Source organism: Cygnus atratus, chromosome Z, assembly GCF_013377495.2.
Source record: "Cygnus atratus isolate AKBS03 ecotype Queensland, Australia chromosome Z, CAtr_DNAZoo_HiC_assembly, whole genome shotgun sequence".
NCBI classification, from domain to species: domain Eukaryota; kingdom Metazoa; phylum Chordata; class Aves; order Anseriformes; family Anatidae; genus Cygnus; species Cygnus atratus.
This window is the reverse complement of record NC_066396.1, coordinates 39,027,226-39,045,214: the sequence shown is the minus strand read 5'-3', so window position 1 is coordinate 39,045,214 and position 17,989 is coordinate 39,027,226. Positions and strand designations below refer to the sequence as shown.

At 41.9% G+C, this 17,989-nt stretch overlaps 1 protein-coding gene across 2 annotated transcripts in view; it reads left to right on the top strand.

Moving 5' to 3' along the window:
• Positions 1 to 4,524: 4,524 nt before the first annotated feature.
• Positions 4,525 to 17,989, top strand: part of GDA (guanine deaminase) — a 34,479-nt gene continuing 21,014 nt past the window's right edge. The window contains exons 1-5 of one of the 2 annotated variants that reach the window (XM_035558493.1): positions 4,525 to 4,913; positions 10,272 to 10,360; positions 12,067 to 12,238; positions 15,582 to 15,669; positions 16,942 to 17,047. In XM_035558493.1, the coding sequence (XP_035414386.1) occupies positions 4,791 to 4,913; positions 10,272 to 10,360; positions 12,067 to 12,238; positions 15,582 to 15,669; positions 16,942 to 17,047 (578 nt within the window). In that variant the 5' untranslated portion in view covers positions 4,525 to 4,790. The remainder of the gene's footprint in view (positions 4,914 to 10,271; positions 10,361 to 12,066; positions 12,239 to 15,581; positions 15,670 to 16,941; positions 17,048 to 17,989) is intronic. The other variant, XM_035558494.2, reaches the window with a different exon arrangement.

Here is a 17,989-nt window from a genome sequence, read left to right as displayed (position 1 = left end):
CCGTGTGACTAAGCGCACAGTCCAATCGCTTCTTAAATTCAGACAGGCTTGGTGCAGTGACTACTTCCCTGGGGAGCCTGTTCCAGTGTGCAACCACCCTCTCGGTGAAGAACCTCTTCCTGATGTCCAGCCTAAACTTCCCCTGCCTCAGCTTGACACCGTTCTCGCGGGTCCTGTCACTGGTGATAACGGAGAATAGGTCCCCTGCCTCTCCACTCCCCCTCGCGAGGAAGTTGTAGACTGCGATGAGGTCCCCACTCGGCCTCTTCTTCTCCAGGCCAAACAGGCCAAGTGACCTCAGCCGCTCCTCATATGTCTTCCCCTCTAGGCCCTTCACCATCTTCGTCGCCCTCCTCTGGACACTCTCCAGCAGTTTAATGTCCTTTTTGTACTGTGGTGCCCAGAACTGCACACAGTACTCGAGGTGAGGCTGGACCAGCGCAGAGTAGAGCGGGACAATCACTTCCCTCGATCGACTAGCAATGCCGTGCTTGATGCACCCCAGAATACAGTTGGCCCTCCTTCTGATACTTTTCATGCTTCACTTCTTTCTTTTTCTGAACAGCTCCAAGTGTTTGCTGCATACTCAGCACTTTCATTTTTGGACAAAAATCACTCAATAGCAGATAAATCAATTATATTTTGTTTCACCATTGACTTAGTTGCTATGTTACAAATTATATATGGGGTACATTTTGACAATCAAACAAAATAAGAACAATCACTTCTGTATTAGAACAATAATTATTGTACCCTTGATGCTCAGGCCTTGCAAGCACTTATCTCAGCGGAGTCCTATAGATAGAAGCTTTTGTGTGGTGACATGTACCTGATCAACTATTTTTTTTAAAGCGGGGGGAAAAACAAGTTCCTTTTTCTTGTTTCTCAGAATTTGCAGGATCACCTTATGTGCTCTGAAACTTTGAAACAAGGCATTGAATTCTGGCTTTGTACAGTGTACCAAGTGAAACAAAAGATCAGAAAGTGTAAATGTTAATGGGAATAAACACATTTTAATCCCGTGTGCTCCTAGAAGAACAGTGACTGAACATTCTACTGTTGCTTGGCTTCAGGACTTAGATGAGTTTCAAAAATTGAGTAGAAGTCAATGACTCAAAAGAAAAGAGAGTCTGAAAAACTGCTGAATGGAGAGACAGACTTCTTTTAACAGCAGAAGGTCAAAGTACCACTGTACTTTAGGTACTTTAACACTGTACTAGGTACTTTAAAATGAATATGTTAACCCAAGTGTGACGATTTTAACACTTTTTAAAGCTAAGGTTTATTTTCAAGTGCTATTTAAACAAAACTTTTCTGTAATTTGTAGGAAGCTAAATTTCTCACTCTAGACCCTTAACCATTTTGAAAAAAAAAAAAAACCAGGTTATTTCAATCACTCTTTGAGTTAATCAGTAAGTAGCAATCATCCCAGAGCATTAAACTTCTGTCCTAGGAGGTAAAGTGCCAAGCTTAGTGTACCCCAGTGAAACAAAACATACTTCAGTATCATCCTTTAATAATATCTTAGAAGAATGGCTTGGTTTTTCACAGTTGGCAAAGGTCTTATCTTGAGCCATGTCAGTATCTTAGGGCACATATGTGTGACTGTTGCAAACTAATAACTAAATAAAGTCTGATTAAGGACTTTAATCAGCTGGGAAGGCTGTTAGCCATTAACGTTACAACCCTCTTAAGAGTTTCCAATGTTCTCTCACATTGCAGCTAGGAAAAAAAAAAAAAGAAAAAAAAAAGAGAGAGAAAGAGATATCAATATTTCTTTTAACAGTGAAACAATGAAATTATATAACTTCAGAGGGTTTTGGAACCAACTTATGACAATAAATTGATCATTAACAGCTTTTGTTATTGGTGTTTCTCCCTAAATGTACTAAAGGAAAACACCATCAGTGTTTTCAGATTTCTTCTCATGCATAAATATAGGCTGGTTTCAATCTCACTGTGACCGCGGGAGTAAATACCACCTTTATGCAGGATAGCTGAAGGTAATCCCTGAGATATTTAACAGAAAACCTTGGTTGAAGCATTCTCAAATGCTCAGGAGCAGCACAAATCCCCACCAAAGGCAACTGAAGGGCCTCCCAGGAGCACTGAATTAGCATGAGTGTCGAACTCTGCAAAGTGTTACTTTGGACAGCAGTGCACCCATACAGCATGAGAGCTCTGTCTTTGAAGCCAAGAGCCACGTATATGCTGATGCAAGTTAAGTAAAGCACACAGATACCTTAAGGCAGAGTACTGGAGAGGTAAGCATGGAGCTTGCCTATGCCTTGGAAAATTATTGTGCGCTGCTGCCACAAGAAAAGAGGCGAGTTGTATGGAACAGTAGCTATTGCTGCTCACTCCTTTTCCATCATACAGCAAAAGACAATTTTTCTTGCCTGGGGTCACAGCCTGGAATACAGGTGGTTTCAGCTGCAGCCTTAATAAACACAGGATTTTCACCCTGACAAACATCTTTGCAAGAAGGCTTCTGCAAGTGCTAATTTAAGAGGCTTTTTATTTTTGTTTTTGTTTTATTATTACTCCGGTGTTCAAAGAAGAAGGAAGTATTACAGTATTGAAAGCAAACTGAATTGCATGAAAGATTCACGTGACAGTTTATTTTCTAAACTAGATTAACCTGCAAGACCATTTTGAGTTTTATTTTGTGAGTTTTGTGAATTTATCAGGTTGAAAAGATCAGAAATACAGTGAAAAACTGCCATGGATCTTATAAACAACATTTCTTGTGAGACTTCTCACAAGAAATTAACAACGCCAACATATAAGAGTCACTTTCACATGTCTGTTTTATTTTGGACAATCTTTATGGCCTGCCTAAGCTTACAGCAAAGTCAGGGTAAGATCTTTCATTTGGTACCAGTATGTCCACTTATTTAAAACTTGGTTCACAGTAACCTAAAAGATTCCTGTTCAAAAAAGACAAGATAAAGGTTGATGATGTGCCCACAGCAGATTAAAATTAAACTCATCCTGTGATCTCCCACTGTGTCTTTTTCTCCTCCCATCGTTGATCCTGAGATCTTGAAGGAAAGAGAGTCTCCTTCTACATGTCTGTATAGTGTCAGCACAGTGAGAAGGACAAAGATCTTTTAATGGTAAACTAATTAATGGCTAACTTTGCAATCCAGCTTTGACACTAACAGTGCCAGAACCCTTGATGGCAAGTTCTTTTGCAGGAAGTACGAGCTAGATGAGTGTATAGTGAGGTGGATTGGCAATTGGCTGGATGGCAGAGTTCAGAAGGTTGTGCTTGGTGGGGCAGAATCTAGCTGGAGCCCTGTAGTGAGCAGCATCCCACAGGGGTCAGTACTAGGTCCAGTGTTGTTAAAATTATTCATCAATGACCTGGACGATGGAATGGAGTGCACCCTCAGCAAGTTCACTGATGACAAAAAGCTGGGAGGAGTGGCTGAGACCCCAGAGAGCTGTGCTGCCATTCAGAGAGACCTCGATGGCTGGGCCGAGAGGGACCTCATGAACAAGGGCAAGTGCAGGGTCCTGCACCTAGGGAGGAACAAACCCAAGCACCAGTACAGGCTGGGGCCTGGGGGCTGAACTGCTTGAGAGCAGCTCTGCAGAGAGGAAGCTGGGAGTCACGGAAGACTGACCATTGGTCAGCAGTGTGACTTTGCGGCCAAGAAGGCCCACAGTAGCCTGGGCTGCATTTAGAAGAGTGTTGCCAGCAGGTAAAGGGTGGTGATCTTCCCCCTCTGCTCAGCCCTGGTGAGGCCACAGCTGGAGTATTGTGTCCAGTTCTGGGCTCTGCAGTACAAGAGGGAAGTGGAGCTACTGGAGGGAGTTCAGAGGAGGACTACTAAAATGATGAGGGCACTGGAGCACCTGTTGTACAAGGAGGACAAGCTGAGAGAGCTGGGCCTGTTTCGCCTGGAAAAGAGAAGACTGAGGGGAGACCTCATCAAGATGTATAAATATCTGAGGGGAGGGTGTCCAGAGGATGGAACTGCTCTCTTTTCAGTTGTGCCCAGCGACAGGACGAGAGGCAACAGGCACAAACTGAAGTGCAAGAACTGGTCATGGAATTGCAGTTCTCTGGGTTAACAAAATCCATTTTTATCTGCCTTTTGTTTTTCTGCAGCCTTTTTCTCTTATCCTATTGACCATCTCCGCTCAATGAGGTAGTTCAGGTATTCCAGGTGCCTCGGCTGGCATTCTGCTCCCGTGTCCACTAACAAACAACACGGGAGCTTAATACTGAAGGATACTCATCTCTGAGCGCCGAGTACAACCGAGCAGGCTAACCGAGGCAGTTAGGAGCCACCTCACGACACACATTTACCGACCACGACATTTACAAGCGGGTCTACTCCAAAAACATCCAACAAATCCCCCAGTGCTTCGGGCACGGCGCCACAGGTCCTCTAACGGACTCCCGAGAGCGACCCCCTCCCGGGCACCTCGGCGGGGACCCGAAGACCGCCGCCGGTCCGTCCGTCCGTCCATCCGCCGGTCGGCGTGCGGCGTGGCCATGCCCCTTCCGTCGAGGCCCCGCCGCCATCTCGCGTCCCCGCGGGCGCCTCCCGCGTATTCCCGCCCTCTCCCCGCGGGGGAGGCGGGTGCGAGGCTGAGCCTCCCGCTCCGCCGGGCGGGCCTCCCGCCGCCTAAACTCCTCCCCGCAGAAGGAGAAAGTCACCAGGGGGTGGGGAGATGATGACAGGTCCGGGAAGCCGCCGTCGGCAGCGGCAGACAGTGGGTTCCGGCTGCCCGCCTGCTCCGGCCCCCGCGAAGCCGTCGCCGCCGCCCCCGCCATGAGCTCCCCGCAGCGCCCGCCGCTCGCCCACGTCTTCAGGGGGACCTTCGTGCACTCCCGGCTCTCCGTGCCCATGGAGATCCTGCATGGACACCTGCTGGGGGTGGACGACGGCGGCACGGTGAGGAGCGGACGGCGGCGGGACGTGGGGGGGAGATGCGGCGGGACGGGGGGAGATGGCCCGGGCTTCCCGGTGCACCTCGGGCGCCGATGTCCCCCCCCTTAGGCTCCGGCCGCGGTCCGGAGCCCGTGAGGGAGCCGCCAGGGGAAGCGCGCCCCGTCGAGGCAGCGCCGCGCTCCGAAGGGTCCCGGAGCCTCCCCGGGGAGCCCCGTCCCGTCCCCGCGGCGCGGAGAGGGCTCCTCGGCTCGGTTTTGGGGCGGTTGTGCCGGCGGCGAGTGCCGAAATAGCAGAAATGGCGGTGTCGTGTGTCGTGTCCCCCTCCTCCCCCCCCCACTCGTGAACATCCGAGTGAAGCTTTTTGCTTCTCGTCCTAGGAATAAGAAGCAACAAAAACGTGGCACGTACCCGTAGAAAGTTAGGAAAATGGTAAGGTTGGGAGTGTTAATGGTAAGTTTAAGAACGAGCATAACACTCACAGGTAGCGCAGGATTGATCCTGGCAGGGAAGCTGCAACTTTCCCCTGACAGGGTCACCGGTGGCACCGGGATTCACAGCGCACGCTATGTGCACTGGTAATTTCTTCTAGGCTCAGCAGCGTACATAGCCGCCCTGTGTCTAATAAAAAAAGTCATTTTCTTTCCTTCTGGTGACTAAACTACTCTGTCAGGCTTTAGCAGCATTTGAAATACATGCAGAGCACACTCTGGGCTCTTACAGCTTGTTCTCTCCATCCACACAGGTCCTCGAGGGCCGCTTTCAAGACAGTCCTCTTATGGCTGCTCTTGGGGAGTCTGGTACAAGCAATAGCAAGGCTTCTCAGAAGCTGTATGTTGGCATACAGGAGGTGAATAAAAACTTATAAAGCTCTGTATTGGGTGGTGTCGACTAGAAGCAATAGACCTGAATGAGTAAAGAGTTTGATTTGTGTTACTCAGGTGCAGGAGGCAGAAACTCGTATCTTGTCTTGCTCTCTTTAATGGTAAGGTCTGCTAAAAAGTGACTCCTCTGTGTCCTTAGGAAATCAAGACCTTTAAGGGATTTTCTTGAAAAACAGACAGCTTAGTAGGTTGTGTCTAGTAATTTCTGCTGTCAGGCACAGTCACTATCTCCCCTTCTCCTAGTGAACAAGGATTCACTGGTAGTGTTTTTCATGCATTAATTGGCACATTCCCACACAGTTGTTCAAAAAAAAAAATCCAGAAAACATTGTTGTCCAAAAAGGAAATTTCCACCAGAATAGAGTAGCAGGGACTTGCATGTTTTTATCTTTTTTAGAATTCCTGTCATTTTACTATTTCAGGATCAAATACAATGAGTTTTGGTACCCTCTAGCCTTTTTTTTTTTCTTTTTTTCATAATTTTGCCTCATGCAGCACTTCCAATGGAATCACTGAAGAGGTGCTTCACAAAGAAGGATGTGATGGTTAGAAATTTTTTTTTCCTTCATTGTCCAAACATACACCGATACTATTTCAGTGTTACTCCCAAATAATTAACTATGCAGCTATCATTCTTTTGCCTCATGTTGCTGATTCCATCATGGAAAAGTTGTGAATGATCTCAGAAGAGGTGAACAGACCAGCTTTTCACAGAATCACAGAGTCATGGAATCATCTAGGTTGGAAGAGACCTCCAAGATCACCTATTCCAACCTCTGACCTAACAGCCAGGTGCTGTTCTTGAGTATGAGTCCCTGACTGTCCTCAAAGTAGCAGGAGCATACAGCTGGTGACACAGAAACACTGCCCAGGCCCCCGCAGCAAGTGGGGATAGTTCTCTGTTAAAGGCAGGAGATGAAGTGTCAGCTCTGCGTGCTTTGCCTGTAGATGAAAAGGGAACTTTAGCAAAGAAAACATTGCTGTCAAGTTTGAAGACCCAAGTTACCACAAGTTAACAAAATAAGCCTACGTTTAATTGAGTGGTTTGTAGGGCAGTGTGGTGCTGCTCTTGAAGAACTGCCAGTAGAAAGAGTGGTATTCCCCAAGGCAAAGAAAATAGAATCAGCTGCAAAATGTGAGCTGTCATTGAAACATTGGTGTAAATAATGTAGTTGAGTAAAATATTAAGAAAATAGAACAAAGATAAAAGCTCCTGCTGAAGGCATGGAAAAAGCAAGAGTTGTGGAATGAGGCTGTGTTGTCAAGTATTGCCAAACATGAGTGTTTAGCTTAAGCCAGCTGGGATAGCAAGTGGCATGTGTCTTAGATGTACAGGGGGTAAGGTATCAAGTCAACATCAACCATTTGGGGTTCATTGCTTGGTCCTTCCCAGCAGTTTGGCCTATTTGCTCAGGAGCTGGGTCTAATAAGTGCTTCTGTCTCTCATCTAGCCTCCTGTTCCAGTTTTGAGAACTGGACAAACAGTAGGCATTGCATCTCTAATTGTAAAACTGCTGAATATGGTAGCAACATTAAACAGTGCTGGCAGCAACTCACTGAGGCTGCAAATAGGACAGCATGATGGTCAGTGGCAGGAAAGAGATGTGTGTTAATGCTGGTAGCTAATCATTGTGGAGACAGGGAAGGATGAGAAGAATGATAGAATCGTGGAGTGAGAGAATGGCTTGGGTAGAAAGGGACCTTAAAGACCCAGTTCCAAGCCCCCTGCATGGGCAGGACACCTCCCACTAGACCAGGTTGCCCAAAGCCCCATCCAACCTGGCCTTGAACACCTCCAGGGATGGGGCATCCACAGCTTCTCTGGGCAACCTGTGCCAGTGCCTCACTGCCCTCACAGTGAAGAAGTTCCTCGTAATGTCTAATCTAAATCTTCCCTCATTTAGTTTAAGACCATTGTCCCTTGTCTTGTCCTTACCTACCTGAGTTAAGAGTACTTCTCCATCCTTTTTATAAGACACCTTTAAGTATTGAAAGGCCACAGTGAGGTCTGCCTGGAGCCTTCTTCTCTGCAGGCTGAACAACCCCAGCTCTCTCAGCCTTTCTTCATAGGAGAGGTGCTCCAGCCCTCTGAGCATCAAAGGATGTGACATGGGAGAGAAGAAAGAACTTGTTACTCATGTTCGTCTGTGAGTGTCACATAGTACCACATAGGCACTGCTGGATCAAAAAAAAAAAAGCATATTTCTATGGGCAATATAATTTACTTTCCACTCTTATGTTAGCAGAGTTATTTGCACTGTGATGCTTGGAGGCAGTCAGTGTTTACTGTGTCAGGGTTAATATGTAGTTGGCTGGATCAGCTACATGTTGATGGCAGTGCTTTAGACATCACTTGGAATAAAAAAAGGGGCTGAGCTGGGCACTAGGATAGTCACCACACAGCTCCTCATTTTTGGATCCTTTAGCCCCATCACATAAATGACACATCAGAACTGATTGAAGTGTTTGAGCACTGGTCCTAGCAGCTGTTGCTTTTTGTAGATAACAACTTTCTTAAAGTGCTTCATCACAAGCAGAAAGCCGGTCTTCTTACCTGTGTACTTCTCTGATTCAGTAGTGACTCTGGCACAGAGTTTCTTCTTGCCTTTTTAATGTTAAGGTGCAGCACTAATTTAAAGGTTTGGTTCCCAGGGCACCAGGGCAGTTACCTGGAATGTACGAGCAAATACTCAGGAAAATGCCCAAACATGGGACCTCAAGGACTTTAAAGTCCTTGATTGAAGGATCTCAAGAACAAAGGCCTCCTAAACTATTGGGGAATATCTCTTGGAAAACCAAGCAGTCCTTGGAAATTTGTTTGAAAAGAATATACATGTGTTTCTGATTCATCTACAGCTGCATTTGGCAGTAATGGCCCAGGTGTCAAGGTTAGGTTTATTTCATGCGTCCAGTTCCTTTGAAAAATATTTTCTTCATTCTTCCATAATTTACGTGTTTTATTTATCTGCACTCTAAAAGTATGTAATAGTCACTTCTTTTCCATGGCAACACCCGTTTCCAGCATTTGCCATCTGGTATTGCATGTTTCTCTCTCTCTCTCCCCTTCTCCTTTTTTTTTTTTTCTTTTTTTCCTGGTTTAGCAGCTCTAACATTAGTCATTCTGCATTCATTTTGACTTCAGTGTCTGAGTGACATTTTCTTTATTGCTCATCAGAAATTTCAGCAGGTCTGTGTTCGAAGCCCCCTGCAGATAGACATCTAATTCAGCTGGCTGAAGGGCCTAAATAATCCTCTTTAGAAGGAGACAAACAGTGTTTTATGTGAAGTATTAATGGACTACAATATTCCTACAGTTATTTCTGATGGGATATTTATTGATATGTTATGATTTTAACAGCTTCTTTTCTGACTAAGAAGTGTAAAACATTTGCTTTTTACAAGGTAAATCAGAAAAGCCATATTTACACGTAAGAGACTAGGCAGCCTTGAACTTAGAAGAACAAGCTCTTATACCAAGGGGGTTAGAAGTCCATGAGTTGGTTTTAGGCAGAAATTATTGATTGGCAAGAACTTGCGGGCTCAGAAAGCTCAGAGTATACAGTCTTTGGTCAGGGGAGGTGTTGGGATCCTCAGTGTCATGGAAACCTGGAGCCTGCCTGGAGCCTGTAGCAGGCATTCCAGTGCCTGGAGTCCCTGCTCTTTGTTTCTTGAAAAGTTGTCAAGGCTAGTATTGTCAGACAAGAGAATTAGAAAGTTTAGAATTCAGCCTCCCAGAGTTATGTCGTAGATTAAAATCTGACAGTAGACAAAAAGCGTGCTAAATTTCTTAGTTGGCAGCAGAAATTCCCTGGCAGTGGAGCCAATGTCATCTAGGAGCCAAATGGGGCTGAATTAGGCTTTAGATTGTAGAGTTGTTTATTTTCTCTCTCTCTCTCTCTGCTTTTTTTTTTTTTTTTAATAAATAAAGATCTTAGGCATGTTTTTAGTCTGTTCTGTAAAATTAAAAGATTATCTGCACTTTTTCCCTCAGTTTCTTTCACTTTCCTAGGCACTTAAAAATAATGACAATAAAACATTAAGGACATGAGCAGAAAGTTAGCAAATACTTAGCTCAGTCCAAGTCTGTCCTGGGTAAAGCAATTAATTTTACCCCTCTGCTTTTTAATACTCTAATCCCCTTCCAGAAAGGATGTCAGCTACTTCCACAAAGAGTGACTGTACTGCTAGCATCGTGGTAGGCTACTGGAGTGCCCATGGACACTGTGCAGTTCTCCTCATGTATTACTTTTGAGTGAATTAATTCTTTTCTTACAAGTTATAAATGGTGTGGTGCTATTCACTAGGTTGTGAGTAGGTATTTCAAAATCAAACCTAACAGTCAAGAAGAACAAGTATTTCAATGCAAACCTATCACTTTGTAGCAAGTGTGTAAAATCTGTTTTAAGATATGACTTCTGTTGCCTTCATGTAAAGTAGGATACATACTTAAGGTATATAACTAACTTTCGCTTTCTTTTAGATTGTGTTTTTGGAGCAAGCTGATCAGCAAGAGCAACTGGCTAAGAAGTGGGGCTTCAAAACGTCTGACATAAGAGAACTGAGTCATCAGTAAGTGTTTTGTTTAGATTAACTTCAGCAAATGCATTTTACTCTCTGAGCAAAGCAGTGCAGGTATGAATAAGTTGAGGCAGGGAATACATTAAATCCCATTTTATGGGCAAAACTCTCTTTCATTTCTGCAAGAGCTCTTAATCCAAGGGCTGCCTGCATTCTGGGTGAGGCCTGCAGTGCAAGCCATCTGTGTGCTTTTTGCATTCCTTGGTTTGGGACTGCAGCCATCACTGAATTCTGCTGGCTGACTTGTACCGCGCACACCAAAATGCTGTATTTAGTTTTCACGCATAACTTCTTCAGTTCATACAAAGTGTAAGACAACGATCTTCCTTGAGAAAATCATTTACCTAGATGGTCTTCTTTATTTTAGATTGCATATTCTTAGCAGCAGGCTGTGCCTGCTCGGAACTCTGGACTTAATAAATGTAGGTAGCCTTGACACTGCAGATATAAAACTAAAGTGCTTGGGCTTTGACACACTCCCTAATAAAAACTAATAAAATTAGAGTATTAAACCCTCTAAACACAGAGCCTTGTATTTCTAGCTGTATTTTTGGATGAGTGTTTCCTTTTTGTTCAGCCAACGAAATCCCCAACCTTTTTAGTGAACTTATGGATTGTACCTACCATTCTTTACACACAGTAGCACAACTGTAAGCAACGTGTAGTTTAGAGTCTAGAGTTGCAGCATAGTTTTAGTGTTCAGCTGTTAAAAATCTGTATGCTTTGTTGGATCACTTATCGTACAGCATACATGAGTCATCAGATGTTTTTTTCACTTGAAATAGCCTGGGGAAAATGGAAGTTGCTGGGAATAAGGATAAGATTGAGAAAGATCTTTCAGCATTTCTAGCATGCAGGAAGACAGAAAGAAGGGAAATTACAGAGGCAAAATCGATGTTTTTATCAGTATCCAGGGAGAAGGGGGGAAGGCTGAGAGAAATTTGATTCTTTATGGAGTTCCAGCACAAAACAAAATAATTATAGCAACCTCATGGTGATGTTGGTGTACTCATCCCTGTTATTATATGAGTACTACATGGCAATGAACCATATTGCACTTTCATTGTAAAGACACCTTTCCTGTCAAGACACTGAACAGAGCTTTTTTTTTTTTTTCTTTTCTGTCCAGCATCTGTATATGCACTTGTAGACATGCTATTCTTTCATTAAACCTTGAAATTCACTGAATGAGTAATATATATAGATACATTTATACAATAGTAGAAAACTGGGATGCAGAAAGTTACAGTTTTATATCTATAAACGTCTCACATCTAGAGGCATTACAAATATATGCTAGGGATCTAGCGTGAATCTTGCTCAGGTGGATTCTTCTGTCGAATAACTTTAATTACTGTGAAATCAGTTTGGCTTTACTTATTGGTATTCAGTCTGGGTAAATATTACAGATAATTGGATTCATCATGCTCTTACATTAGTTTCTAGCCACAGATTTTTTTCCTTGCAGGTACCTATGTAAGTCTGTATAAAAGTTAGACAACTAATTCATACAGTAAAGGAGTGTGGGTAGGGGTGTAGTAGGAGTGCATATGCTGGTGCTGAAATAGTAAGGTTAGTCTATACTTGTCATTTACTCTGATGGCTTTTGCTCAAACATACTGTTTAATTAAAAACTACTTTTCTTGGAAAAAATTTTGGATGTTTTGGACCATTACCGTTTTCTTTTCTTTCCCTAGTGAATTCTTCATGCCAGGATTGGTTGACACACACATTCATGCTCCTCAGTATTCATTTGCTGGTACAAGAGTAGATCTACCTCTTTTGCAGTGGCTAACTACTTACACGTTCCCAACGGAAGCCAAATACAAAGACAGTGATTTTGCAGAAGAAGTGTACACTAGAGTTGTTGTAAGTATTGCAAATTTCATTTACCTGCTTGACAACATTACTATTTGTAAAATATACATAAATTTTCAGAAGGTCAGCAGAAATAGGAGAACGTGTCTTAATGTCATGAAAACCAGATAAAACTGACAACACATCCACTGTTCTAGTTGATAGCCAAGATCATTGCCTGCTACTTACGTTCTTGTTCTGTTGTTGCTGGTAAAACAGTTCATTTAATCATGTGATTGATTAACAACCATCTCATTAATCATCTTTTCTTGTATCTGAGTACACTGACCAGCATTTAAGAGTACTTTCAGAGCTAGTGTTGCCAGTAGGTGCTGACAACCTCATTCAGAAATGATCAAACATTGTAAAAAACAAAACAAAACAAAACAAAGCCTTTCAGAGGTTATTTCCTTTTCTGCACAAAACTTCTGTATTATGAACATGTCTTCTGCAATGATTTTGTGAAGTAGGAGACACTTCTCACCAACAAAAAATCTGGGGTGTTTTGGAGCAATTGAGGGAGAAGGTTCTATAGCTGAGGTCCCTGTAGCAGGAATATCTTTCATTGCTGATAGAAGTCTGTTGATGGTATTGTGAATCAAAGAGAGAGCCTGTGTTTGAACTAGTCTGGTTTTGTGCAATATAAAGGCTTTGAGGTCAAATTCCACTTGAACAATAAACAGCAAGGTCACATTGCACAGTAGATTCTGTCCTATAACTGAAATGTATCTCTTAATACATAGATTGAAGTATTTTCTTAAGATTAAATGACCACTATAAACTGCCTTGCATTTGTCTAATACTGTAACAACGTGTTGTCAAAACAATAATGTAATGAATCTGTAATAAATAGTTACTGTCTTTGCAATGCAAATCTAAAAAAAAAAAAAAAAGCCTTTCTGCCATCTAGCACAATCACAGCAGTAGGAGCAGCTTGGTCATAAAATGTAGTCACAAGCACACGCCTTCAGCTACGTATAACGTAGAGGTGATCTCACCTTCGTTTCAACATACTGTTACTGTCTCCAATGGTTCAGATGGGGTGAGATTAGCACAGATCAAGTGCTCACTTTGCAGCAAGTTTAATAACATTACCTGGAAAAGAATTGCCAGTGAGAATTCGAAGTTAGTTGGAGAAGCTTCAACACAATGGTTCGGCTCTCCCTGTAGGAATAAAACAGGACAAGATCACAAAAATGTTTTTCATAATGCTGCAGAATACCGGTAGCTCTGCAATGCTTCATGGCCAAATGTGTCAGAACAGAATCCAGCCATCTAGATAACTACTATTTTCTGCATTGCTGTTTGTTGTTCTCTTGTTGCTAAAACAGTCTTACTTATGGAACCAGTATGGAACCAATAGTTTCCTGTCCAAACTGGGAAGTATAAAATGGCTTGAGGAATGTAAGTATTCTGAGAGCCACCTTCTCAGTTTCACCAGTCTTAATCAAGTTGGAAGACAAAATTAATGTACTGCTTTGCAAGTAACTTGGACATAATTGCCATAGCTCGGTAAAAACCTCTCTGAATCTTCAGCGGTGATCCAGGGAAAGGCATTTGAATGAGTGAAGATTTTTATTTTTTTTCTATAAATCAGTGTCACAGCTTTATATTGAATATCACTTGCAGAGCTCAGAGGGGCAAGAGGAGTGCAGAATGCAGTGGAGATGGAACAGTCAAAGATGAAAGTCAAAGACATGGGAAAATAGAGAGAGAGACTAAAAATGGTTTGTTTAGCTTATAAAAGTGACAAATAAGGAGTAAAAGTATATAAAAAACAACTGGCCTATGCGAGATAGACCAAAATTTATACTATCTAATTGGTGATGTAGAAACAAGAAAATGGGTGATAAATTTAAAAATGATAAGCAGAAATAATCTTTTGTGCAATATGTAGTGTTCTTTCTCATGAGTCAAGGCCAAAAATGAGCTAACAGCGACTAAACAAATGAATGGGTTTGAAAAATATACTTGCTTGTTACCATTTAAGGATAGTCACATTTTTTTTTAAGGAGCACTTATCATGCTTTGGGTCTTATAATAACCTTCCACTGTTAGAAATGGGACTAAACTAGCAGGAAGCAGATATGTATCTATACTTTAGGAATTGTACTTAAAACATAGTGAAATGTTTCAAGCCAATATCCTGTTTCCAATAAATACTTTCTGTATTTGCTAAAACAAATGAATTAAAAGAAATTTGCCATATTGTATCTGGAACCACCTCTGGTCCCTCAAATTTTAGAAAAGCCAATTCTTCATGCTGATGTTTTTGGAAAAAAAATGGATTTCATTAAACAATTTTAGGAATAAAAAAAAAAAACACAGATTTGGGGGTTTTAAAAGCTAAAAAAAGATGAAGGTAGTTTGTCTCAGCAGTGACATTATTTTTGTGACTCATTTTAGGCACACTTGAAGACATATTTTTAAAGACTTTAATTTGAATATTTTATGAAAAAGACAGAGCTTAGCTTCATGTTTGTTAAATAATTTGCTGTAGCCATTCTTAAAAGTTGCATTGGATGTCTCACCTTCTATCCTGTTAAAAGAAATATATTCTCACATTACATTCTAGCCAGAATCCAATTTAAGCCCTTCTGGTAGATAGGACGTCAATATAGTATGCATTAGTCCCAAGATCAAATGAAACTATAAATGATTTGATGACTTAGTGTAACTTTACATGACTCTTCATCTACTGGTATGTCCTCCAAAAGTAATATGAACAGGTAGAAATGCACCTGTTCCTTTCAAATTGTATAGTTAGATAAATAATTAAATTACACTCTGAGCAGTGGTTCTCAGCTTCCTTCTATTCTGGAGTTTGTTACTTTGGCCTCAGGGATAATGAAGAATTTGTGTACCTGAAAACCTGGTTATTTTTCCCAGCCACATCAGATGACGAAATAAAAAACAATACTTTCTCCCAAAAGTATTGCTTTGCTAATGTTACTTCAAGTGCTTCACTATGAAAACTGGAGAGCCTTTCCAAACTAGGAAATAATATATATGACTGGTTGTTTGTATTTCTAAGTAAAATTCAAGTTAGACATAAATAAGAATTTGATTTCTAGTTTGAGTGAAGGAAATACAGACTGGTTTCTATGAGTTTATTAAACCATTGTTAAAAACCTGTATAGCCTTGGAAGAGGAATTTTTGTGTTTATTAACATTCAGACTTTAAAAAGCTATTATGAAATTAAAAATCTGTATTTTACCTTCCAACTTCACTGTAACTCCCGTGGAATTTCACAATAACCAAATGTTCTTGCAGCTTGAAATCAGACAGCCTATTCTACATTTTGGCAGCTAGACTATATTTTTCCGAACTGTTGAAACTGATTTCTTTTTATAGAGACGAACTCTAAAGAATGGCACCACTACAGCTTGCTACTTTGCTACAATTCACACAGATACTTCTCTTCTTCTGGCTGAAATTATAGGTAAGACGGTACGAGTGAGTTCTCAAGGATGTTGTGCAGACTGTTAGTTGAAGGAAACAGAGCTTGGGAGTTTTAGAGTAGCTAGGGATCTGTCTTTCAATTTTGTTAATTTGCCTTTTTTTTATTCATTTTCTGTCATACCACATCCCCCAAATTCTGCCTAGTTACCCTTTGCTTAACAATCTCTCCTCTACTGTTTGCTCCCTCTGCCTCTGCTGGACTTCATTCCCAAATCAGCTGCAGTCTGAGCTTGAGTGAGGTCTGCTGGAGTTTTTCTTCAGGGCAGTCCTCTGCTATTTCTCGCCTTTTGCTGTTAGAGGATTAAAAGGCTGAATGGCAAGAGGTGCAGTCAGTGCTTTAACTTCCTGATACTCTGAAGTTTCAGTTGAAAATCAACATCAAAAATTTCCACACACCCTTTGAAACCAGAACAATGGGAGTTGCATCAGGATCTTATCCCTTCTTTCTGCTCACTGTTGCAAATCCCTGTCATTTCTTCTCAAGCTTTGTGTTTCTTGCAAGAATTCTCAAAGCTCAGCTCCCATAGGAGAGTGAAACAATACGAATCAGCTTCTACCAAAAATTTCATAGTCTTTCTGATTTTGTAGGAAACCCTGGAACTTTGAAATCAGTGTATTCAACATCTCAGATGTTAAATAATGGGCAAAAAGATTTGGGAACACATTTACAAGCTTAGAATTTAATGTTACATGCATTTCTGTTGTGTTACACCTGAGTTCTGAGTCATAGCATTGATAAATCTCAATAAGCCAGAAGTAGCTCTAGCTGGAAATGGGAGTCATTTTAGGACCCTCATTACCTTCTTTTAAGGAAACAGGGTTTGCTGAGATCTTCATGCATTTTCTTACCTCAGAGTGACCACCTACTGCAGCTACTGTACTTTGATGCATGTGTTTCTCCCTGCTGGGGGACATTTCTCATCCTCTGCTTCACAGTGCTCATCTTCATTCACTACCATTATGAATTTTGGTTGTGGTTAAACTACTGGTAATTCAGTCCTCAATTATAACACAAAATTGGATACTAATGTGGAAGAGGAGAACTCTTACTTAAATGCAGTTTTTCCTTTTTGGCTTTAAAGATCACAAGTATGTGCCCAACTTAAAGACAAGAAAACAACATAAATTCTGTTCATCTTAAATGAAACTGGATAACGTGGAATTTACTATTTTCTTTTCAATTCAGGTTTTGCTAGCAGTTTTTGTAAAGAACAAGTAATTTTGAGTTTTATTTTCTTATGCATCTCAACAGATAAATTTGGACAACGAGCATTTGTTGGCAAAGTCTGTATGGATATAAATGACACTGTACCACACTACAAAGAGACTACAGCTGATTCTGTTCAAGAGACAGAAAGGTAAGATGAAGGGGTGCAAGACACGGACTCCTGATGGCTCTTGAACAGGAGACATTTATTGCCATTTTTCACCACTACATATACTTTCCCCGTAGCCCCACGCGCTGTCCACGCGCCCAGATCTGTCATACAATTGGTTAGAGACCCTCAGACACGCGCCTCGAGCCAGCCAGCAATTGGCCACTGTCCAAAGCTCATCTTTAACACTGTAGCCAATTTATCTCAACCTTGCTCAGGTTTTTGTTTCTACCGCTTGTTTCCTCATTATCTCTAATTCAGGGACGTGTGAAACAGTGCAATGCCACCTGAGAATTCCTTTCCCACAGTAAGACTATTAAATTGTTGGCACAACCTTTAGAAATAAGACTTTAACACGCCTGAAAAGTGAGGGTGAAGCTGTGATCAAGTATTTACAGGTGTAGGAACTGTTCTTTTCTTCTTACAGTATTATTTTCTACAGTTCTGGCAATTCATGCATACCCAGCTGCTGCACAGCATGTGCAGTTTCACTGTGGCTTTGCCTAAGGAAGGGAGAAGCTGCAGCATCATGTTTTGGAGAAGGCATGTATGTTACGGTCTGGCTTCTACTTCCTCTTTTCCCTTCACAGCTCTGTGGGTAGAGGTTACATGACCTGACAGGGGTGGAGAGGTAGAAAATCAGTTCCTTTGCCCCCATTAACTTCTGAGCTATCTCCTTTCCCCATTTAGGATAAAGCTTTATTCCAGTGGCAGGAATCGGCTTTCATATACCCATTTCTAAATATGCTCTGGTTCTCTTCTTCTCCAGTATAACACCAGTAAAACTACTCTAACTTGAAACTGAGTGAATGAAGAAGAATCAAGTGAAGATAATGTGCATTCTGGATTTGTTGTATGTTGGAGGAGAATCCAGGGCTGAAGCATGGGAGCCAGCTGTCTCAGGCTTCCCCTGTCTTCTGTGTC